Source organism: Ischnura elegans, chromosome 5, assembly GCF_921293095.1.
Source record: "Ischnura elegans chromosome 5, ioIscEleg1.1, whole genome shotgun sequence".
In the NCBI taxonomy this organism is placed as follows: domain Eukaryota; kingdom Metazoa; phylum Arthropoda; class Insecta; order Odonata; family Coenagrionidae; genus Ischnura; species Ischnura elegans.
Genome location: NC_060250.1, coordinates 97,034,633 through 97,060,608, shown reverse-complemented (window position 1 = coordinate 97,060,608; position 25,976 = coordinate 97,034,633). Strand labels below are relative to the sequence as shown.

General features: G+C 39.9%; 1 protein-coding gene across 7 annotated transcripts in view; it reads left to right on the top strand.

Annotated features, from left to right (window-relative positions):
- LOC124159306 (protein phosphatase 1 regulatory subunit 12C) overlaps window positions 1-25,976 on the top strand; it is a 206,155-nt gene that overhangs the window by 164,652 nt on the left and 15,527 nt on the right. For all 7 annotated transcript variants that reach the window (XR_006864940.1, XR_006864944.1, XR_006864943.1 and 4 more), the window contains 3 exons: window positions 17,864-18,013; window positions 21,753-21,875; window positions 23,295-23,393. Coding sequence is in view for 1 of the 7 variants with exons in the window: in XM_046535037.1 (XP_046390993.1) it covers window positions 17,864-18,013; window positions 21,753-21,875; window positions 23,295-23,393 (372 nt within the window). In the remaining 6 variants the exon portion in view is untranslated. The remainder of the gene's footprint in view (window positions 1-17,863; window positions 18,014-21,752; window positions 21,876-23,294; window positions 23,394-25,976) is intronic.

Here is a 25,976-nt window from a genome sequence, read left to right as displayed (position 1 = left end):
TCCGCCTGGGAGAGGAAGGGTTGAGGGGAAGAATCTAGCTGTTAGTACCTAGGGTTCTTGGGGCTCGGGTTCTTGTTATTTTAAAGAAATAAAATATTATCTGATATATATTAGCTTCATTTAGGTCGTTTTGTGACTAGGAAAACATCACTTTTCCAAATTATGAAAATGAGGTTTGGCCTAGCCTGCATCTTTATGACGTCATCCGTGAATTTCTTGTGCCTTCGAATCATAAGCTGTCGGCTTTCCTACAATAAGAGTGGATTACTGTTATTAGCAATCTGAATCATTCGAAATCTTAAGTACTCGTCATTTTCAGGTTTATATCGCTTATTAATTTAACTGGTGTAGTAAAACCAAATTTCGGTCAGAATGATGTTGTAATTTCGAACACTATCTCGGGTTGAGCCTGATTCGGGCATATATTTTTTTATTTGAAGTGGAAGATCGTATTAGTAACAGCTGACTTCACTTACTTCTGGTTGTTTTTTTCCATAGTCGACTTTATTGAATTATTTTGCTTGCGATTGAAGTGGATAATTACTTTCGTAAATTGCTCGTGAGTAAGAGTTCCGCCCCATTTCGCGTCATGTACGCATCAGCTGTTTCATTTATCCTTGAAGGTCAAGGGCGACCTCACATTCTGCTCAGTGCGATTCTTGGAGATCGAAGTGAACGGTGACTGCCGCTGAGGGTATGAATATTTAAGGGATAAAAAGTACGTCCTTTACATATTGATGGAGCGTACCGACTACTCCTTGCTAGTCGACCTGATGAATTCGTGAGTGCGTAGGAGAAAGTATATTCCTAACGAGCACCATTGAGATGTTCACAATTCGTGAACATCTCAATTTTTCTTTGCTTGTTGTTTTTTTTTACCTGAAAATTTCTGCGTTTAAACTCCTCAGTGTAAAATGGGGCTTTGACTATTCTGATGTTTTCATTTATCTTCTCGGCGGGTTTGGACAGGTAAAAGTTTTCAAACTTCTTGTTCTCGAAAAATAGTCTTGGTTTGTTATTTATAATTAACAGTATTTCTCTCTTCAGTAGTTTAGGTAACTAGGAAAGTCCTTTTCCTTGGTTCAGTTTCGCTTCTTCCGTTCTCCCAGTTATGGTCCTAAGATCCATTGTACGTCGAAAGTTTCGGAGACCGAAAGTAGGCTTGATGGAAGCGTAAAAAAAATCACGGGTGTTTATCTGAAAGGGAAGCCTGCATTTATATAATAATCGAGAGAATTCTTTCATCATAGCTTGAGCGTTTAAAAGAAGAAAATATTTCTTTGATCATTCCTGGATGTGGATTTTCAAGCCTTGTTCATAATGGATTTGAGGCGTGGAAGCGCGTGAAATTCGTCGTCACCATCATAGGAGGCCGTATCTGTGTGCGTGACGGTGAGCTGGAAAAGATAAATTCCGTTCGCGACAGAAAAGAGATGAGAAGAGAAAATAGTGTTCACCCATAGCCATCTTTATATCGTTCAACCCTTCCTCAAACTAGAGGGCCACTCGTCGCCTGTTTAACCCAACTTGGTAAAAAAAACCTACTTCGTCGGCGCTACTGACCGGTAGGGGCTTCGGTCTCTCTCGAAACGCTTGTCCATTCCCTTCTCTTCTGTTTTTCTTCACACCTTCTATTGATCCTCTTCTGCCATGTTTCGCCATCATCAGTTCCGCTACCTTCCTTTATATCCTTCGTAAAACCTTCCGTTCCGGTATCCGTAGAGCTTTTTTGTTTTCGATCGTTTGCAGCAAAGATGATCCAAGTTCCTGCTCCGAATGTCACTAACGGTTTGCTATGTGTATTCGTCGCTCATGATCCTACTAAAAAAGATACAGTGCCGTCCCCCGTAAACCCGGGTGAATCAAATGTCAAGGTTCTAATGAGAAACTAAGTTAAGCGGATGGTCGCGAGTTCGAGTCCCGTCTAGTAGGCATGGGTGTCTTCGAATGTTTTGTCCATATATTTATATTAAAATGATCGTAATTGGGAGAACCTGTGATCATTACAGGAATTGATTATATCATATTATTACTAAAAGTCATTTTCATTTAAATTCCAAAATAGGTTCTTCAAATATAGTCTGACGTTTCAGGCGAGATGGAGTGGGAACGTGACATAATGAAAATGAAAAAGCAGGAGCAATTTCCACAAAAAAATTTGTGGAAATTGCTCCTGCTTTTTCATTTTCATTAGGTTCTTCAAGTTTTACTTCATCGACTATAGATAAAAAATAATGGACTTTCAAAGCCATATTTTCTGTGGATGGCGTTTGAAAATCAGAATTTCTGAATGTAGTCTTTTGGCAATAATAGATTATGTCGCTCACATCTAATTGTAAGGCATAAATGTTATTCTGACAAAAAAGTTATGATAAGTATGCCAAAACACAGGAATCTTTATAGAAATGAAATGTAGGTAAGTCAGCATTCTTTTTCTGTAGTCATTGGTGTATGAATACTGCAATTGAATTCAAATCAGTCTTCTTTACTTTTTCCTTCAATTTTCAGTTATTTTTGTACCATGGTAACACAGGCCCGGGTGATCAGGGCTGCACATCTCAGAACTTCAGCTTTTGTCGACAATGGTAATCCATATCATGCTTTACACCATATATTCATAGAGCGCAAAGGGATTTCTGCAGTGATACTTATTTGTATATTCTGTAAAACGATGTTTGACGGCAATTTAAGCTTTCCAATCCGGGTGACGATGACTGGGAAGAACAACAGAACCGGGATATAAACATTGAGAAAAATTGCGTGAAAAGTGCACTATTTCACTGAGAATATAATTTTTGGTGTAGACTTCAGAAAGTCTATGATATGACACAGTTCTTCGCTATATTTACTTGCAGCTGGACAGAAAAATTCCGACGAACTTCGTCAAATATAGTGTATCGTGCCTCATTTGTTTTCAAGGCGATGCTGAGGCGAATTTCTTTTTCGATACATAGTGAAATTAAAAACATTAAAACGTGTTACTGTACATCTAGGGCACAGGTTTTCTTTAAAATATGCAAAACAATAAATTATCTTAATAGTGAAAATCTTGGAATTACACACCCCACTCTGCCTCAACAAAAGGGGCTCACGAAACAGCGTTTCACATCTGTCGTTGGGTTAAATGCTGAGATGATGTAATCCATTAACCAGGGTGTAACATCGTTGCGTGCCATAGATGAAATTAAGACTTCATTATACATAATATTTATGAAAATATTGAAATAGACACTAGCAAATTTTCCAGGATTATAAAATTTTTCCGACCTAGGTTTCGATGTTACTACATCATCTTCAAAGTAACAAAATGGTTCTTCGTAACGCTAGCATATATGTATGTGATATTTTTTGCTATGAGTTGTTCAATTGCGGATCCTCTTCGAGTAGGTCCCTATGTGATGCACTGCGGCATCCATGACCCTCTCCTTTCCTCCCTCTCTTATTCCATCTCGCTTGTCTCTTCCCCTTCCTGTAGAGTGCTCTCTCTCTCCCCCTCCTTTCGAGATGGGGCCCGTACCACTGCACTCTCCTCAGTCCCAGCCTCCTCCCCACTCTATCTCACATTTACGGACCACGAGACTGCCTCCGCCACAGATGTATGCTTGTTTTCCTCATCCGTGTCCCAAATTTAAAAGGGAAGATGCACCCTACTCTCGCTTGGATCTTGCTCTCTCTGTCTCTTCGCTCCGTTTCCCTAAGCGTGGATTTTTCGCGCCGCAGTGGGTTTTTATTTTTGTCTGAACTCGGCAAAGCATGCAAGTCGTCAGTCCTAGGCGGTGGTGCTTTCACAGCTAATTGTTACGAGCCTCCGTTTTGGACTTAGTCGTATGGCGTTGGATTTAAATTTTCATTCTTGCCCAAGGGAAACGTTCTAACGTGATGTTCTGTGGTGCCTAACCCGTTGCCCGGTATTCCAAGGATGTGAAGGATTTAATATGGCTAAGTGCCGGGGAAATTGGAAAATGTTTTTTCCTGTCCTTTATAGAGGGCTACCGTGCCATTTCTCATTGTAGAGTTGCCGGTCATTGATAAACCTCTTCACGCTTCGCTTTTTTTCTATTTAAAATATATGTTTTTTATTTATTCCAATAATTGAAAAAATTGCTCAAACGTAAAATATATATAACAATGGAATGTTATTAACTTTATATAGTAATAAAAATGTTGTGCCTTAGAAACTTTACTAGTTTCTCAAATCGGTGGCACTATAAAGATTGGATAGTTGTGTAAATTAGATTTAATTAGAAACTGATTGCTTTTTGTTTTCTTTGAGTGTCCGAACTGCAGCTCTTTGTGAAACTCAGCTCAGACATATTTACTGTTGCTGGAAGCATTCGAGAAAGGATGATCATATAATGCGACTGATTTCTACTTATTATTTGGTTATATGAGTTCATATATTCTTGCTTTCTCTTCCGTTTTTCTAATGTGCTCAGCTAGCGTGAAACTACTCCTCATAAATGAAACTATCTTCTTATAGGTTTCAATGTTAGTTTTAGCAGTATTTGCCAATCTTTGAATGTACGCGAGTTTAAGGATGAACGCAAGTTTTGGCTCTTTCAAGATTGTCTGAATGAAAATAGAAAGTGATTCTAATTACCTCGAGACATGTAAAACTTTTTGTATTCTTTCATTTCTACTAAACCTTGTGGCGCGTAATGCAACCTAAATATTTTTAATGCCGAATTTTTCGCGCGTCTAAAATTTAGCGTGGCCTTGTTTTCAGGTAGCTATCCTTTGAAACCCGGATTACCTTCTGTAATAGTTATTTGAGTTTTTGTGTTGTAAAATAGAAAATTAACTTCCTTAACAGTCCAAAAAAGTCTATCTACGGGTATTCATTCTACAGTGCCCCTGAAATAACGTTCGCTATTCATTGGGTGCTGTGGGAATCCGATGGGGTGTTGTAGTTGTGGTGGTTTCATCATCGTGGTGACTTACTGTTAGGAGTCGTGAATAAGTCGCGGCCTCAGGTTGTGCACCCTTGATCGAAATGAAGCGAGACTCGATCCCACCACCGGTGCAGAGGTATTCCTTTGTGAGAAGGAGCGTGCCTGGTCTCCACTCTATAACCTGGGCTCCGTATCCCGCGTACTTGCATCGCATCCTATGACCCCCCACCTCCCTTTCACCCGTCCCTCCACCCGTCTGCACTCTGTGTGTCTCTCTCTCGGAAGGCATTTGGTGGTGGACGTTTAATTATACACCAGACGCAAGGGGGGAGCAGGGAGGAGGGCCGATCGCGACCCCTGGGGGGAGGTGTCGAGCGAACTCACCACTCGTCCCCACTACCTCTCCGGCTTCTGTCCCCTCCACGTCTTCTTTCATTCCGAACGGGGAAAGTCTTGTTCTTTCTTCCCACATTCTCACCCATTTCCGCACCCCAACTTCTTTCCCTTTTCTTCCTCCCCAATGCGAGGCTGCCAGTCGCGTTTTGTTAGGAATTCGTGGAGAGACTTTTTCCTCTAGTAGAAAAAAGAAATCCCGAAACGTGTTTTTTTGTATTATTCCCAAGAGGTAGAAATGGACGGAGATTTCTTTCCCCCATGTGCTGTGCTTCAACGTCCCTTTGCGAAGTTTTTAGAAGTCTGGAAAACTTATTTGGTATTCGGGAAGCCTCAATAAACCTCACGATCGAGAATTTCTTCTTGAAAATTTATTTAGTGAAACAGCCCATTTAAATAATATTTTGTCGGCGTATTCTTGGATATTTATCTGCAAAACACGTCTTATTTTAAATAACGCAAAGTATAATACAGGGTGAGTAATAGTTAAGACGTCGAAGATGTGCGACAAGACGCCGAGGTTGCTCCCGTTCTTGTCAGATTCGCTATAAACTCACAATTTGTATGCTACATTTACGGCTCACATGGAAATAAGTGCTGCTAGGGAAGAACTTTTTTTTACTATCTAAATTTCGAAGCTTTGAGCTTAGTTATTTTTAGCATAATTTGTGACATAATTTTGCTAACAAGTCATTTTATTGTTTCTCTGTGTCTTAAGTCGAATTTTGTTCTTATCGCTGTAATATCTTTGTAGTTCTAGAGTTTTAATTTTATGCTTAGCTGAGAGGCTATATTTTTTTGTATTTTTTGGTATATTTTGGCTGTGACTGGAAAATCGATTCCTATCCTCATCGTCCTCCGCTCTGTGTAGTCATGGCTTTTGCTGGAGGTGCTCGCAGTTTGCCAAATTTCTGGCGACCTCAATTCCTGAGGCTCCACACTACAGACTCGGGTTCATCCAGCATCCCCTAATCCCTTCACGCTGGCAACCCGCTCCTTCTACGTACATGTGTGAGGGAAGATTTTCCGTCACTTAACTCCCATCTTTGGCATCTTCCTTCCCTGAGAAATCCTGCGTTTAGCCTCCTGATTTCTTAATCACTCGTCTTTGAAACGATTTTCCCGATCCCCCATACTGCTCGCAGACGAAAGACCGTCACTTGTTCAAGGCGTCGGAAAAATTCATGAGAGAGATGTTCCCTTCCATCTGGTCCTTTGTCAGCCTAGAATATCAAGCGGTCCATGTCACGGTTAAGTTTGTTATTGGCCGTATCCCGACTCGTAGCAAATGTGCGGATCCCCTTACGACCTCGAAAGGTTTTCGCTAACGGAAGACGCTGTCTTGTATACTCTGCCTGGGGTGGTATCGCAATTCGTAGTCACTCATTCGCAAAACCCGAGTGAAATTCATTGTTACCCGCGAAACTTTTGAAAGCTGAGCATGAAACCTTGTTGTCACTCGTTATGAGAGACTGCAGTCACTTAAAAAAGTCCTTATCTTTGTTCACTGATTATTCTACTTATCAGCATTGAATACGTCGAATGGTGAAATGTCTTCATATCATTTTCTTTCGATTTGTTATTTCCTTTTTAGATAGAGGGGAGACCGATATTGAGATGGAAAACTGCTACTGATAGTGAGTGTGAGTCATCCTGTATTTTAAACTGTAATTAGTATTCAAACCCCTTTAATCTTCTTTGCTCTTCACTAGAAGACATCAAATTTCTAAAGAAGATGTTTCGTCGATTATTCTGTATCAGGTGGTAATTAGCTTGGCGGTAGTTTTTCATTGCTTAGTCCGTATTCACCTGATTGGAGACATTTGGGCTCCACTCTTAGCAGCTTTGCTGTTTCTCCCACGATATTTGCTTCATGCCTAAAATTCAGGCATTTTTTTCTGCATTTCTCGGAAAAGTAAAAATCACTGGTTTAGCAAAGCATGTCAAGGAATTCGTCATAGTTGACCTTTTTGCATGTCTAATCTTCGACATAAATTCTTAGGTAGTTTCCTGTATGCAAAGCCCAGCACATTTAATATTTCGTAGTACTGTGCTTTCCTGTGTTTCATTTTTTCCTCCTAAGCCGAGATGATATCAGTATGATTTAACCTTAGGGTCGCAGTGATCAATATCTCTATAGAAAATCTTTTATGCCTCTACAACCGCGTTCTTGCGTCGTCAAGTATAAACGTCATGGTGATTGGTTATCTTACTCTCCTCGAGGATGGTATATAAATTTCAAGCCCCACAAGCGTTATAAGGAATATGTGTAATGTAAGTCATGAAGTCCCATTGATAGAAGTTCCCCTCTAAATATTACCAGATACATTATTCATACATGAGAAATTACTTAACATACTCTCAGGGATGTAAGTGTTCCTTTTTACCTTTATCTGTTCTAATGAATCCAGAGACTCAAAGTTTAAGAAGATTTTATTGCAGATTAGAGAGAAAAAAAACTTTGCTAATATATTTGGCCTAAGATGATAGCGCTAACACTTGGTTAGTCAGTCCTTTAAGCCTCTTTTCGATTTCCTGTTATTTCTCTTAAGTTCGACGTAACACGGTGTACTCATGATTCCTCATTTTATTCCTGTGGTATTTTCATTCCCTACCTGAATCCTTCTCTCCTCCGTAACCTGTCTTTACCACAATACGGTCGTATGTCAAAACTGAGAACTGGATTTTTTCAACCTAATTATGCGATTTAATGAGTGAAAATTGATTGGTTTTGCATAATGTGGCCGGAATTTAAAATCTAAGTCCGTTAGCTGGAGTTAGATGTAGAGTAGAATGACTTCCGAAGAATAACGTCTAGATTGCCATGGAGTATTGTCGACAATCTTATCTAAATCTTCAAGTCATAGAGTTCCCTCTAATGTCCGAGTCATTAGGATTTTAGCGTTTGTACTTAAATATTAACAGCGTTGTATTCTGAATTTCAAAACTTGATAAAAAAAGTCGAATAAAAGGAACCGTCTAACAAACCAGTAATGAGTAACTTTAGGCACCAATGTCTTTTTCCGGATGAGGCTTACACTACCTTTGCCAACCAAACCTTCGGGTCGGGTGCGCCCTAAATCAATTGGGCGATATTAATGATGCACATATAAGGACCTCTGATGGAAGTACGATTTTGAGTTTTATACCGTGACATTGCTTCGTTTTAATATTGCGCCAACGCCTAATGACAGAAAGCGACCGTTGTACGTGTTGTATGGTCTGGACAATGGCCATTCATTATTGAGACCATTTTTGATACTATTTGGACGAGAGTGTATTCTCATATTTGGTATATGTCTACTGAGAGAAGGATATTTTAGGTCTGGTTAATATTTTGTATTAACTGCTTATTTCCCTCTGTCACCTTCACCAAAGAAGGCCAGTGTTAGTGATTTGGAACGAACCCCCTTCCCTGAACGATGCGTCGCGGTTTGGTCTCCGTTTCGTCATCGCGCCCGAATCTTGTATTCGAATTTGGTCCTTTTTTTCATCTACTTCCTCCGATCTCATTCCTTCCTGGGAAGGTCCCCATCATCCAGGCGTAATTGGTAGATTGCCCCGACGCACCTTCCTTTGTTCTTTCCTCTCGTCCATCTTTTGTTTACGCCATCGTCGCCCCCAATTCTTCTTGGCGCGGCCTATAACCCTTCCCTATCCCCACCCCTTCCACTTGCACCAGTGTTTCCTCTCGGAAGTAAGGAATTTGAATTGGCGCGCACGCACCATCGTGTTCACCTTTTTTTCGCCCTGACATAGATGCGAGCCGGGGCCCGTTCGATGGTGGACGGCGCAGCGGTGTCGTGGGGGAGCGGGGTTTGGAGGGAAGGGGAGTCCAAGGGGTTTGAGGGTGTGGCCTGCAGCTCTCTTTTCATACCCTGTCCCCCTTTTTCTCCTCGTTGGTCCTCGAGTCGTTGGGATATGCCATCCGAGGTCAGTTTATCCCGTGTTGGAATGCTAGGATTAAACCCTCCCAACCCTGGACGTATGCGAGTCTGGTCTGGTAGTTGGCAAGCTAATTTTATCGTTATCAGAGTTAGGTATTACCTATTCGGCCGATGAAATGCTGCACGAGTGAACCTCGCCTTGATGTATTGGTGGGGTCGTAAACTCAGCTCTCGTGGAGTAGATGAGCCTAGAATCATGTGGCATCAAACTTAAATGAGTCTTCATCGCCGCACAACTTCTCCTTGGCGAGGTATGATATTGAGTAAATTATTTCTGAGGCAGCGGTCAACGCATTGCATTGCTTCCTATGACAATCGGATCATTGTGGGTGCTGGAGTTCTAGATTCTAATTCAAACGTTTAGGGTTTGGATTATAGCCAATGCGTCGATTTTTGTTAAATCTTGTGAACGATTAGACTATGGAATACAAACGTACATAAATTAATTCATTGATTAGGACTGTAAGTTATACCCTCAAAATCTAAAAATGTTTGCTGATGAAATGAGTATTCGGTGCGTTTATTGTTAGTCATTCTGTAGTTTATCTGGATATGCGGTCCAGGAGGCTTCATTGCTCGGAGATTTTGAAGCATTATCTTTTCCTGTGTTATATTCGAATTTTCATCAGTTTTCGAATGATTTTGATATTATTATTATTATTATTATTAATTTGATAATATTTTTTCGCAATGGTTTACCGGTGAAATATTTTTTTCATGAAACGTTAACGCCTGGAATAAAGCGCTGGAATATAACGCCGGCGTTATGACTCTCGTTTGGCCGAGGGATGGTCGGTCGTATCGATCCATAAGTACTTTCATCCCAATTGAGTACGTTTTTTCCTTCGATCATGAGGTTTATTATTGTGTTTGCCCTCCTCGTTGTACGCCGGTCTGAGAACTGAAGAACTCTCTGACTGTACACATGAGGTCGAAGTTGTATTTTATCTATTCGAATGGGAATATTCCAACTTTAAATCTCTCCTAATCGCAATGGTAAATATTATCTTGTCTTCCACCTTCGTTAAACCTGTGTATATGACTGAGAAAGCTGATAAACTATGATTTATATTTTCACTAAGATCCAGAAATGTTAGTTTACTTGATGATTATGATGAATCCGCTAAAAATTAATAATATTTAACTCATTTTAAACGCGTAAGTCCAATCATTGAAGCTGAAAATCAGCTTTAATCTTAGAATTCTTTGAAACTGAGGCAATTTAGTTGAAATTTTGTGCATGGTAAGAGAATGTGTCTGCAAACATTAATGATATCGCCGATTGACACTTGGGGGTAGTTGTCACCCCTTCTCAGGGAGGGAAATTTTTTCTCGATTAATCCCTGAAATCGACAGAACACCATATTTGTAGCAAGTTTTTATTTGTAGTTTTTTGCTTAAAATTTTGCCCTCTTTAGATTTCTGGGGTTATTTTAAGAAAAATATTGTCTACACCGGAGAAGGGGTGACAACCACTCCGAGGGTGGAAGCGTCAATCGGCGCTATGTCTCTAAAGGCCGTTTTACACGGGGCACGGAATAGCGCAAGTTTGAACTGTCTTTAATGGCGTTTATGTCTAAAATGGCATGGAATTGCGCGAATGCATAAACGAAATCAGAACCGGGGAACTATTTTGCCATCTCACGGCCACGCATTCTCGCATGTGTTCGAGCAATTCACCGCTTTACGCGACGCAATTTTGACTACGCCTTCGTACACACGTCAGATTATGCTAGTACGTGGCCCGTGTAGAACGTCCTTAATGTTTGTTTATTATTTCACACATTCTCTATGTACGTTCATAAGTTAATTGTATTAGTTTAAAGAATTGGTGGAAGAGGTGAAAATCTTCCTTGACTGTACTATATATCCTGAGTAAAATTTAAGCGCCGGCCCAATTTGTCCTTTCTCGGCGTAATTAGTTTTAAACCTTCTTCATATCTCTGTTGATGTCCTCTCGCTCCGTAACCAATTCGCGAATTCAGATTTGCTTCTCAAGATATTGCTGAAAAATCGCCGGAAAATAACATCAAATTGTGGATATCGTGTGATGATTGTTGGATTTGTGTGTTTTTTGCCGAGAATCAGTAAGCGTCGCTGGTTGTTGTGTATGATTCTTATTTCTTCAGGCTGAGGTCTCACCCGTTCAATTTTTCCTATATGTTATCCGAATCCTGCTGTAATTAAAATTCTAGTGAGGGATATGTTATGAAGTCATACAGGATACGTATCTGCCGCAGCAGCGCGCTGCTTTCTTCGTATTTGAAGGATCAAGCTGTTGCCACTTGAGGAAAAAGTAGGGTCTACTTATGAAAAGTCCGTTGTCCTTCATGCCCCCAAGAAGCGACCTGAAAGATCTCTTCCCTCTCCTTGATTGTATTGATTTTAGAGTTGCCCGATACCATGGTCCTAGGCCACGGGTCAGGTGCTAACATCTTTTCTCGAGGGTAGTGGGAGGCGTAATCAACTTGTCGAATACCTACCGCCCTCCCGCGTTATTCTTGTTATGGTAGAAGGAATATGTGTTGGTGTCTTTTATGTAATAATACTCAGAAGCAAAAATCAATCAAGTATTTTGGAAGGTTTATCCTTTTTGGCCATCCATCATTTTGCAGTAATGACTTTAATAATGCCGGCATAAGCACTACTGATTATTTTAGCTCGGGATTGAAAAGTTAATTTAAATTTCAATAGTGTCGTTATTGCTACTCCGTCTCTTTCTTTAGGCATAGGATTCAGGGATTAGCTATTAAGTTCTCTTCGGCCCTTCGTATGGAGTTGTTTTCTTTGCCGTCGTTGTTTTCCTTGGCCATAGGGAATGGGAGGAGCGCTTCAGAAATATGTGGATTCATTAGCTTTTTATTTCACCTTTATAGGATATTTCATAACTTACGCGTGATTATTACAAGGTTCACTACATGCGAACGAAGAAACTCAAAATGTAGCCATGAATTCGTGGAAGCCAGGTTCATATCTTCCTGGCTACAGTTACAGTGTCTTCAGATCAATTGAGCTTCTTCTTTTGATACCTGGTTTCAGTTTTAATCTAATAGATTTATTAAATTTCGTCTTTGAAGAACTGGTCCTGTGACACTGCAAGCACGGAATTGTTTCCATTCGATGATGTTCCATCTGAGATAATTTAAAGACAGGAATTTAAATTTTATTACGAATAAATTTTTAAGTAAGTCCTTTTCGACCCGATTTTATAAATTTTGTCATCGTTATTGAAGCCAATGATCAATTTCACTAGCAACCGCGTTTAGTTTCCTGTGGATCCTGAGGAATGCGAAATCTCGATTATTACAGTATCTTAGGTGAATCATTTGTATTTTCGTCGACCGGGATCATAATCAGTTTTCTGCAAAAATATTTCGTATGAGCAATTTTTGTGTGGGGTCATCTTATTTCGTCACTGCTCCATTCAAGGGTAAACACCTTTGTGTGCTCGGCAGACGAAATTGCGGCCGTTATCTTTCGAGGCCGAGTAGGGGGGGGGGGTATCAGGAGGTATTCGCCTTGGTATATCTCTCTCTCTCTCGAGATAAGCGCGGAGGCATCAAAATAAAGCCCCACCTCCTCTTGGAGAGGGAAGCAACCGTACGCTACAACAATAAAACCAGCCGACGCTCCTCCATTCTCCCGCTTCCTGCAATAAAGTGTCGACGCCCACGCGATTTCTTTTTTTTCTCCTTTTTTTTCTGCCAGTCCCCTCCACACACTCTCCTCCCTTCGTCCCCATTTCCCTTTGCACTGTACCAAAAAAAAGTATCCGCTGAGCGGCATTTCGTAACTGCAACGAAACACCGCTTTTCAATCATCCTCACTCGTTCATACTACTCTTGTTTCTTTCTTTCCTCTCCTCCCCTCGCGCTTATCCTTTTTATCTTCATTTTTTTGCGGCACGTCAAGAATTTGAGTTGCTCGAGGTACTTGCGTCACAAACGTCGCGGGGTTGAAGTTTTTCTTGCGAGTGTTCACGAGGCATATGGCAGAGGATGTTATGAAATGCCACATAAGCTGAGAATTGGGCACCGAGAAGGCAGACTACAAGGAAATGAGATTCTTGAAACAGAATTAACGCTTTGGTAATAATGAAGAATTTGAACCATTATCCATTCTCTTGTTTTCTTGCTCTAATGAAAATGACTGAGGTGAATATCATTTCTAAAGGTTAAACCAGAGGAAAGAATTTCCATTGATATTGATTTACGTAAAATTCAAGAGAGAATTAAATAAAGCAAACCTAAGGGATGAAGTGAACCTTTTTCGGCAAAGCATCGTCCTCAAAGCATTGGTGGAGAGAAATTCGAAGTACACATTTTTAAAGGTAACTTAAGGGTGGATGGCGATAGTCGGTTGAACTGTGTAACAGGAAACATGGTCACAGATACACTAATATTGTGTTCACAATTTTTTAATGGTGATGGTAAGAAGGTTTGTGGAACATGCAATATTAGTGGTTATGTGATTATGTTTCCTTTTAAAGGTAGTTCAATATTGGTTTATCTCAAAGTAAATTATGAGAGTTTTTAGCTTTATTTCTCCCTAATTGGCGATGTAGATGCTTATCTGGTAGATTTTAGACCTTACATCACATGGAGGAGAGAGCGGAGCCTAGTAGACAGAGAGCAAAACGTTCCATTGTGCGCATTAGTGATTTATTAGAAGTTGCATCCTTCCCTTTTCCTATTCCCGTGATGCCATTCAATTTAAATGTAAATATCCGTATTTCTAAAATCGCCGCAGTACTATTCGTTTTGGGACAAAAGCAGTTATCCGCAATGAGAATGGAGTGCCGAGCTGCACCACACAGCGATCTTCGGCTTGATTGATGACCTGAATCTTCTTTGATAAAAATTTTCTCGAGTTTGGCTCGGTGGCGACGGTGTGCGGGAGCGGGCGAGATAGCGGAGTTTTCCGTGCGGGGGAGGAGCAGCCGCATCCCTCTTCTCTCGCCCCCTCATCTGTCCCTCGCCATGCCCCCTTCCCCGCCGCCTCTCCCCGCTCCCCACTCTGCGCCACTGATCCTCGCACGCCCGCCGCGCCGCAGTCTGCTCGCGAACGTGCCGCGCGTTTGGACGAACCTCTCTCCTCTTCCACGACCCCCTTCGCCGCGCTCGTCGTCGAGTGCCGCCGCACGCTGAAGGTGTATTCCGTAGTCGGCCGTGCCCACCAAGAGGTGGAGTTCCTCGCCGTCCCGGTGACCCTATCTGTGCTCGTTGTCAGTTTTTGTGTCTCCAGTGCGGCGCAGACGATGCCGAGACAAATCTGTTCCTGAAGCGATCTACACAAGAAGAAAAACGACTCTTTGTTGTAATATTCGCCTATCCCGATTCTTCGACCTCATCGACGTTGGAGATGGACGCCGAAACCGCCCACAGTGATTCCCCCAAGTCCTTCCGTGTGTTTTGAGTGGACGTTTCGAGAAGTCATTTGAGTTTGATCTCTTCAGTTCGTCGGCTCTCTCGTTTCCGCCCGTCATGTCTTTTCACCACCATCACTTGGGGTCCTCTTCCGGAGCCTCCTCCACATCCTCCTCCCCTTCGTCGTCCCTCAAGAGAAGGACTCGTGTCGGCGCCCCAGCGCCCAGACCGAGGTCCCTGCTTTCCTCGCCCTCGGGCTCCGCGTCCTCGCAGTTCGGCGCCGTCGGCGGGGCCTCGCCCTCGCCGTCGACTTACGGCGGCACCACGTCCGGCTACGGGAGTCTCTCCCTGCCGGGGGCGTCCACGAACGCCGGCAGCCACTCCCTGCCCTCCTCTCCCTACTCATCCCCGTACACGATCCAGCCGTACTCCATTCACGTGCCGTCGCTGATCCCGGCGTCGTCGACCGCGAATTCCATGTTCTCCCCTTCGGCGTCATCCTCGTCTTCATCCACGTCTCCGTACTCGTCCAATTCGCACTCTTCCATGTCTGCTCACGCCCCATACGCCTCTTTGCCTACATCTCCCTCCAACTCTTCTTCCTCCTTCTCTTCCCCGTATTCCTCCCCTGGATCTTCCTTCGGTCTTCTTCATGGGGCAAACCAAATTACGTCCCATCCTACATCCACCAAGGCATTTTCGCCCTCATCTGTGAACCCTTACTCTTCTTCCTCCTCCTCTCCTTCTTCTGGTAACCATTACTCATCAGCTGTCGCAAATAACCCTTATTCATCCTCCACATCAGCTAACAACCCTTACTCTGCTGCTATATCATCAAGTACCCCGTACTCCCCTTCGTCCGCAAGCAATCCCTATTCCTCATCGAACTCAGCAACCAATCCTTATTCTTCATCAACATCAAACTTGTATTCTTCCACCAACAACCCCTATTCCTCTTCCACATCGTCTCCCTCCAAGCAGTACCCCTCACCTTCGTCATCAAGCCCCTATTCTTCCTCCTCATCCTCATCAAATCCTTATTCCTCTTCTGTTTCCCCATCTTCCAATGCTTACAAGGCACCATCAGTGGGCAGTCCTTATTCCAACTCCACATCTGCCAACAATCCTTACTCGGCCAACATCTCCAGCTCACCGTTTTCATCATCACAAGGAAAGTCATACTCCTCTCCAGGTGCTTCCCATTCCTCCACTTCCGCCTCGGGTGGGTATCCATATTCTTCCAAACCTTTGGCAACCGCCAGTTCCTCCTCTAGGTCTGTGTCAAGTCCCTACTCCTCACCATCCCACTCTGTGGCGAGTCACAGGTCGGTCTTGCCCGTGACCCCCCTAACTGCTCAGCGCCCCAACAGTGGATCATTCTCAGACTCATCTTCTTCCTCCTCTAAACCATCTTCTTATGCCCAATCGCTGAGTCCTAGTCCACAAACGTCATCTTCAGCCTCTTCCTCCATGGCCACCTACAACAGCCCTTACTCCTCCACATCGTCCACATCTGGCTTTTACAGCCGAGGAGGCTCATCATCTTCCTCCACGTCGAAGAAGGATGTAGCCTCTTCCCCTTCCTCTGCCTTCCGGCCGCTTCCAACGTCCAAGTTGCCATCTCCACCATCAACTACGCTGTCTTCGAGGTCACCCTCTCTCTCATCTCTCTCTTCAATCCGAAGTGAAGGATATGCTGTAAGCGTTGTTCCGCCTCAAATTTGTTTTTTTTCTGGTTCACATTAGAATACAAGGAATGAGAATAATTGTGTTATGAATTTCAAATGTTTTGCTTACTGGGTGGCAGCTCTGTTTAAGTCTTAAATAAGGAGAGAGAAGAAATTTCTAAAAGTTGTAGTTTTAGTCATGGACAGTGCTAGGCTTTATACTTTGGAAGGGGCAGAGAGCCACTTGTCACCATTTCATTTGGATGATTCTAGCAGGTCCCTCCTCTACAGAATCCCCTGATTGCACCAGATGTTGTCCCCTTCACTGTTTACATCCTATGTAAAGTGCCCTTTGTTTATCAAGGTAGTTTTTATATCTGTTTATAATTTAAAAGTTTTTAAATCAGATCAGTGTTCATCTGAGTTTATATGATTTTATAAGTCATTAGTGAAGTGATTGTAGCTGCCTTGTATTAATTTTAAAGAGAATGAACGAAATTGCTGCAGTGTAAAACTTGTGTAGGTGACCCTTGAGGAACATACTAAGTACCATAACATTAGTCTCCATTGAACTTGCTAAAATAGCTGTTTGAAATAGCATCTGCTTTAGATGGGATGAATTAGGAGCGTTAATCAGGGAGTGCATGTAATGGAAACTATGGAATAGGAGTTCTTTGGAAGCTCATCTTTTACAATTACTGCAATTTTTTCAATATATTTAAAGGCAGCATAATGATCAATTGCTCGTCAGTTTTGCTCGAAGTATTGGTTTCACCCTAAGGTAACGACAGTGGTCAGTCTGAAATGAAGTTTTAATGTTCACAGACTTGGTCTTGCTGAATGTTTGAATCGATGCATTTCTGAAGTCTTACCTCAGCTTATCATAGAAATCTTCATCTCTTCACCAGGGTTGGTGTTGTGATTGGTGGCATGTCTCACCAAACCTGGGTTTAAATCCCATGCTAGTACAATAATATTTTCATGTTGAATTTTTTTATTAGATATTCCTAGTGTTAGGTGGTTAACCTCATGCTGAAGAATGTTTGTTTAATTTAGTTATGATTTGGTCTATACTTGGAACATATTATGCATGAAATATAGTTCTAAAGTAACCTTTTGCAAGTGATCGGATGTTCAATCAAAATCCAGAACTAAAGTTTATGGTATGTAGAAATGACTTCTTGATTATGTGCTTTACGTGGAGGGTTGTTACAGGTCAGGGAAGTCAAAGTAGTCAGAGAAAAGTCAGGGTATCTGATCAAGGAAAATTTCTCTTGATGAGCAAAACAAAATAACCACCTCACTATTGTCTCACTGAAGGCTAGCACCTTTGATTTAGTTAATCTGAGAATAAATGAATTTTTATAATAAATGATCATTCTCTTGAATAGTTTTCTAAAATTTGGATTCCATGTTGTCATTCTCTCTTTTTTGATTTTTATGAATGTGGTATCTATCTTAGATATATTTAATGTAGAACAAAGAGGACTTTTCTTTCTAATGCAAATCTCAATTGAAATCATTTAAGGCCTTACTGAATGAGGCCTGGAGGAGAAAAGTACTACTTAATGTAATGCTCTGCTTCTCTTTGTTTTTAGAGTGGTGCAGAAAGGTCTGGTCGTTCTTCACGTCTGGGCTCAACGTCTTCCTTGAGTGGTGACCGAGGTGTTGGAGATTATGCCAACAATAGTCGACCTGAGACACCTTCACACTCCGAAAATGGAGAGGTTCCTCTTAATTACAAGAAGGTGAGTTCTTTAATTTTTTTGCCTAAACTTTTTCCCCCTCAGAAAGATTTTTTTGTGATATGGCATTCACATAAGGCAGAGGGACAAAGAGTCTAAATATGAACCATGGTCCTATTAAATCAAGATAGGGTGTTCCCTGGATCAAAATGAGTTTGTTCTGTGCATTTTGTTGCCTACAGTCCATAAGGTAACAAACATCTCAAAATGTATGCAAAGTTATGGACGACTCAAGTAATATCATTAAAGTAGTGGAATGCTGTCAGATTACGTAGGTACAGTAAATGTGCTCCTCTAACAATCCACCACCTCGGGGATGAGCAAACAATTCCAATATCCCTATTTCAGTTGGAAACGCTTTTGAAAGGAAACAGAGCAAGAGGAGCATTGGGGAGCAGGGTTGGGAAGGAGAATGGCAGGGGTAATTCAGGAGTAAGAACACAGGATATGATCCACTGTCAGTTGGGTATTACATTGAAGTGATTCAACTCTAAACGAAAGAAATGATAGTTTCTGCTTTGTATAGACATGTAAATGTGAAAGTATGACCTTCACTATATCCTTAAACTTGTTGCAGTTGCACCAGTGTTAGAACTGATTATACCCCTGGACAAACTACTATCTGAGACCTTTGCTTTGAATAGTCGTCTTTGATTTTTATTTCCATTATTCCCATAATAGACGCAAAGGTATTGCTTGATTTGAATGACTTACATGTAATAATACCCTCTTGACAGGGTTTTTACTTCTCAATTTCCCCCGACCACTTATCCTTCTCCACCTTGCTTCACAATTCTCCCCATTGGTGTGTCTGCTTTCAAAGGCATTGCCAACTGAAGATAAGGAAATTGAAGTGGTTTGCTATACCCCCCAAGTGGTGAATCATCGGAGGTGCACATTTTCTTTTGTGATCCACTGTATCATCTAAGGCATGGCTGTAACATTCATTCTCAATTGGTTTTGGTAAATGTATGTGAAATTTGAGTTGACAATGTGATATTAGACTGCCATAAAAAAAACTGTCCACTTCGTTATCGTCCGTAATTGAATTTGAAGATATTAGTACCATAGTTGTTTATTCTTTTGGAGAGATTGCAGCAATTTTTATGTTTATCTCATCATGAGAGTATCATAAGTCAGTTAACAGAAACAATGGCACATTTAAACCTTGTATGAGTGAATTAAAGTTTATTTGCATGCCGAAGACCAATTTGAGATGCACTAAATATGTTTTTGATCCATTGCTAACTTCAGTATCTCTTTTGTTGTTAGTATTCTAACCTTATAACTTTCACCGGTGCTCTGTACAAAGTAAGCCATGATTACTAACTGTGACCACATATCTTAACTTAATCATCATCATTAGTCAACAATCCTAAGATTGGTTTGACGCAGCTCTCCATTTCTCTGATCTGTCCACTAACCTTTTCATAGCTACATATTTCTTCTCTTTTACATCCTTTATAACTTGTCCTATGTAATTCGTTCGGGGCCGTCCCTTGCCCGTTTTCCCTTCCACCTGTCCTTCTTAAGATTGTTTTCATCAGACCATCGTGCCTCGGAATGTGGCCATCTAGGTTGTCCCATCTTCTGCTTAAGCTTTTTAGGAGGCTTCTCTTTTCTCCCACTCTTCCTAGCACTTCCATGTTACTTACACGATCAATCCATTTTTTCTTCATCATTCTTCGGTAGCACCACATTTCTAATGCTTCCACTCTTGACTCTTCTGCTGCTGTCAATGTCCAAGCCTCGTTTTCATTGAGAAACATACTCTATATGTATAACTTAATAAGATTAAGAGATAAACTTTACAATGATCCCAGTATTTTCTGGTCTCATCATCATTAAACATACTCTATATGTATAACTTAATAAGATTAAGAGATAAACTTTACAATGATCCCAGTATTTTCTGGTCTCATCATCATTACCAGAGAAATGTAAAATATACTCTTGTATGCATTGTTATGAAATTAACTACTTCCCAATGTACGGTATTTGAATAAGGGTCTGGTTTGTTGGCAGTATAAGAAAATTTAATTTCTTGATTGTTTTAGTTCCTTATCATGTTGGGGCTAAAAAGACTATTTTCGGTTTAGAAACTAAAAAGAACAAGTTTAACCCGTTCGAGACGGCGGAGTTTTCGTCTTAGCATGACTGCTGTACTGAGCCCCAAGAGACTTCTTTCTTGTGGTACGGAGCATTTTTGGGCATTAGGGCGTTCGTTAATAAGGGTCTCCCTTAACCTTTTTCGACCCCTCCACGCAGGGACTTTGCATTATCTCCGACTCCGAGAGTAGTTGTGCTCCCTCCTTTCCGGGTTTACGACCATACCTGCGGCATTGGTTTGCGGTCAACTTATGTATTGCTTATATGTATTTAGCAAATGGATAATTGTTGCATTCACGTAAATTGCAGACGTTGAATTGAATTCCTCATTTTTATCTGAGTATGTCAAATTTTAAACGAAGTTCTAAGGCCATTATTAATGCATTTAATGAAGCAACAATTTCTATGTTGATGTTTATACATAAATCGAGATTAAGTTAATAGTTATCGTAGAATTTCGTTTAAAAATTGTAAACGCTGCTCAAAAGACAAATAATTCAATTCTTTGTTTATTTTTCTTGAGAAATGAACGAATATTTATTTAGAAAAAAACTTATATATACGGCTTTCGTTCTCCTGGCTAGCAAAATCTCATACGTAAATATACAGCCGTCGTCTCCCGGGTCAGGAAACATCCACACGTATATATACGTGTATAGTAGGGAAAAGGTTAAATTATAACAATATCAATTTTTTCTTTGCACTGATTAAGTGGCCATATTCATTGCAGCTTTTATCATTAGCTATGAAGCTAAAATATTTTGGAACAACTTAGATTCCTCTGTCAGTTGAATGAATGGTGTAGATCCATCATGAAGAAGTATAATTTAACTCAGTTTTTTCTTGTGCTTCCTACCATTTTCGTTGCATCCACGTGGTGAGCAGTAAGCCATGGTGTGATGTGAATTATTTCACTTAGAATGTGATTTTTGGTGTAGAATTCAGAAAATCTATAATATAACTAGGTTTTATGAAATATTTACTGAACGTAAACACTTTCATGAACTTCGTCCATAATAGTACATGCATGTATTGTATGTCATTTGTCTTCAATTCAGTGCAGAAAAAAACTTCTCTTTGTTACAAAGCGTAAATTTAGAATATTATAAGGTGTTATCGTTTCATTAGAATACAGATTTTCATGAGAAAATATGAAAAACAATAGATGATTGCAGAAGTGAAAATCTCTTTGGAGCTACTCATCCCGCTCTGCCTCAGCCAAATGTGCTCATGAACCATGGGCTTCCCACTGGTCGTAGGTTTAAATCCCCAGATGATCTAAATCATTGGCCGAAGTATTGCCATGGAGTACACCATTTTTATAATTCTTTCTTTGTGACCATAATTGTGAATGGTTTTATGATTTTGTATTTAATTGATCAAATAAAGGTTGTGTAAAGATGAAGGAGGGATAACTTATGTAATAAACTTTGTAAATCTTAATGCTCGAGTCATTTTTCTCGTTTGAGTCAATTGTCAATTGAGAATTTCAATTTTTGCCTTTGGATTTAACTAAATTGATCCTCGGTTACTAACTTTCAAACTTATTAGTCAGTTCTAGCATGTTTTGTTCACCAGTGAAATGTGTAGGTATTCATACTTATGAAATACATATTACTTTTCTAAATTTCAGCTTTGGGAGGAATCACAGGCTGAAAATGAAAGGCTACGTGAACGACTTCGCAAAGCTGAGGAAGAGCTGAAGGAAACCAGAAGCCAGCTGCAAGATGTTGCCAGCACACAAAACAACATCAATGTAAGGACATTAATGGATGATTTCTTTATCCTATTTTCTTTAATTGTGGACCCTATTGCTATTAATAATGCCAGAAATGTCATGCCTTTGCATAATACATTTCTTAATTGAACGAAGCTGCATTACATGAGAACAAGTAATCTCAATATATAGGTTTAAAAGTGTAAATATTTGTCCTGTAATGTTGTCAATGTAGAAAATATTGGCAAAAAATTATTTTCAATTCAAGTATTGAAGGTAGGCATAAGCTCTGCTAGGTAGCAAATGAAGGTATTCCAGCCAACGCATTTAGAGTATTCTTAAAATTATCGAAATTCTTATGAAATGTAATTTTAATCTCACTAAAAATCAGTTTAAACTTTATCGAAAAAAGCGAATTCTATATGAATGAAATTCAATTGAAACGACTTTTTTGCATTTCTCAATAATGTTGTGTTTTCGCAACTTTGGCCGTAAATGTTAACTGATATATTATTTAGACTGTCAGGGTGTCCAGTGACTGAGAAAACCAGGAAAATAAGGAATTGTGCATGAATTTTTAATCCCTGAAATTATTTATGAATTATCCATGAATTTTTGCTCCAACCGGTAATTTCAAAACCGTATATTTCAAATTCATTTCACACAATTTCATTTTGCCTGTTCAACATTCATTTTCTGGCATAAAATGTTTTTGACGCAATTGTAAGTCGATATCTTAGTAGAATGTACTCAGTCGCTTCGAAATGTGGATAAATGATCTTAGAGCTCTAGTATGCATTTGATTCTTATTTTATTGATTCATTATTTTCAACAACCTCCACTGGTGGCTACTACATGGTTGACTGCTAAAATAATTCATTCCTTAAACAAGCTGTGATTAATCTGGTTTTTATTCCTAAATGTTTGCGATCAGTAAGTGGCAATGAGTGAGAACTTTTGTGTTGGGATTAAGTGTAAGTGTAGAATTTTTTGCTTTCCCTTTTGAATACACCAAGAATGAAGTTCGCCATGAAAAACTATTTGACTTAGCTGGGATTTGAACCCAGATCTCCCAATTGTTGGTCAGTAGTAAGCACGACCTCTGCCACATGTGCCACTGTGTGGACTTGTGATGTCAACACCTTGTTCAGTAAAACCCATCCTGAAATTCGCTTTGAGGAAATGGCACGGTGCTGTAACTGGCTAACACTCCTGAAAAGCAATTGGGAGATCCAGGTTCGTATCCCGGCTAAGTCAAATATTTTTTCATGGCAAACTTCATACTTGGTTTATATAACTTTGCACCAGTGCGTGTGATTGCGAACAAAGACACGCACTTGTTTCATGCTGTGCTTTTCCCTTTTGAGACCAGGCCACAGATTTCTTATTTCTTTAGCAATGAGTTAAGTATCAGAAGTTTCGTGAGTATTCATACTTCATATTTTTTTTACCTTATAGGCAGCCCCAAGTGTAAGTAAAAGTGCTCTGTCAGAGGTGGAAAAGCGAGAAAGGAGAGCATTGGAGAGGAAATTGTCAGAAATGGAGGAGGAGCTGAAGGTAAGCTGCTCATTTTCATTTTTTGTTCTATAATTATCTCTTGTAGAATGTATTTGTTTGCTATAAATTTTTAAGGTGTTCTCTTTGGATACATCGGCAATCCAGAATTGTTTTTTTCTTTTCTCGAAGAGAGTATTTTTCTTTAAGAAATATGAAGTATAGACATAAAGTAGTCAACCTTTTTCATTTTATTCATTCTAGTTATAGTTTTCTATAGTGCATGATTACATAATTTGAGTAGGCTATCCAAAACTACCGGGCTTTGTTGAATGCTATTAGTATTTTATCTCTGTGATGGTATTATGTAAACCATTGCTTTCTTCAGATTGACTTCATTATCTTTAATCACATGAGTTATTCCCTAAATTAATGCCAATACTCCTATTCCATATGTTACTTACTACCTAAATCACATTACACTCTTTTGGCTTGACTGTCCTCACCATATAATCTGGTACAACACCACCTACTGATTATGTTCATCCTATATTTTAGACTTTTTCTTTTATTACATGCTGATGGTATTCATTTGCTTGTTCCTGATAGGGGTAGATTTGGGTTATTATTTTCTCCTAATGTGAGGAAAATGCTTTTATTAAGCATTATATTATTCTTCAGAAGCTTGTTTTTAAGAATAGGTTTTCTTTAACTTTTGGTATCAGATCACCATTTTGATGTATGCTACTTAGTTTATGTTATGATTTTCTTGCTTTCGGGTTATATTTATGTGCAGTGCTTTCAAAAACTTTACCTGGTACCCCTTTAACTCTAGAATGCCGGGAAATTGGCATACCCCAAGAATGCCGGGAGGGTGTCATTTTGACACTCATGTTCCTATAACCATGTTATGTTGCAGATAATTTTTTTTCTTAGTCGCAAGTGTTAAAGCGTCGTCTTCATTGTAATATTTGTTTTCGGTTCCTTAATATTTTCAAAAAAATAATATTTTTAAAGAGATTTCTGAAGTAAAAAAAATACTCTGCAAAAATGTCTGTTCTCTTGGACTGTGGCATCTTTTTTTGCATCTGGTTTTCGTCTTCGAATGTGGAAATTTGCTTTTAAAGATGAAAATTTGAAAACAATAAAATCAATGACGACTATTTAACTACAATATTGTATAAAAGAAAAAACAAACATTTTGTAAAAATCACAAAAAAATCAAATACTTTGTGTGCAGACTTCCATAAAGCTTTATCTAAATTGCAGACTCTTTACATTTCTGGCGCTTTCGCACTGTTTTCGTCATACATACTGACTTTATACACAGCTTACAAAAACCAACATTTCTGTTTTTACTGCATTTTATCTTTACTTGACAGTTTGTAGTCCGTTGTGGTTCAGTTTCGGGCTATTTCTTAGAGTTGTCACTAACGACAACATGAGGGCGAAGACAGCTTAGACCAAGAACACATTTTGTCGGTTTGCCCTGATAAACGGTCTTTTATTTATGGTACCCAAAAGGCCCTTTTTTTTCAAGCAAAACCAAGCAAAGTGATGTGAAATATTGGCCAGTAGTGATATTTCTGCCTTTGGTCAAGTAGGGCGGCATAAGTTTCAATACAGCATGATCTGAAAAGCGATCGCCAGCTTGACAAGAGTATTGAAATCCGTTTATTAAATAATTACTATCCTTAGCCATGAACTGCGTGAATGGGCATCTAGCTTTGTTTGGAAACAACTGTTCCTCAAAGGTTATGTGTGGCCCAAGCTATGGTTCCACAGCATGGCCATCTCCCTTTCAGGTAGGATCTTGAATGAGAAGATGTCGTCGGTTTGACTTTATGCTATAATGCATAATTGACTGAAAACTTCCATCCAAAATAACAGATTTATTTTGTCGGTAGATTCAAAATTACAATACTGTGTTAATTGAAAATGGTAGCATGTCGTTTTGGACAGTTTCTCTATAAAAAGTACTTAATTTTCCCAGAAGTTGCCCAAGCCTTCTGTGTCAAGTCCTTTTCTCTGAGATAAATTTCGAGTCTTGAACCTCAAAATGGGTGATTTTCTATATCTCCACTTAACCCTTTCCTTGCGAATAAGTCATTTGGGGCACACTTGAAATGAATGAGCCTATCTATCTAAGGCACTGGTTGGGAGTGTGGCATTGTGAAATTGAGGCTGCTTTCAGAGGTTTATACAGTGGTGCACCCAGTCCAGGCACAAGTGGTTCATTTTTTTGTCCGGGTTTGTACTTAAATGAGGATTTGAAAAAAAGATACTTGGCAAACATGCGTTGAATATCAGCTCACATATGCGTACATTAATAATGCTCCATACCTGCATTCGTCTCATCAGGGTGCGTGTATTAGAATTTGATTGTGTGAGTATTTTTGTGAGACAACTTTTTGTTTTATTGACTTGATAGGGATAAAAATCTTTCAAGGTTTTATTGCTTGTTGGCCCACACAATCTTTTGGTACTTTCCAGCAAATATTGTATTAGAGTTATGTGTGTACTTCAATTATCACTCATTTACTTTCCAATGCTTGATATGTTTTTATTATAAATGCATAAGTAAATTACTTAACATCATTCATTTGCGTATTTTCCGCATTATGTATATTAGCTTTGCTAAAATTG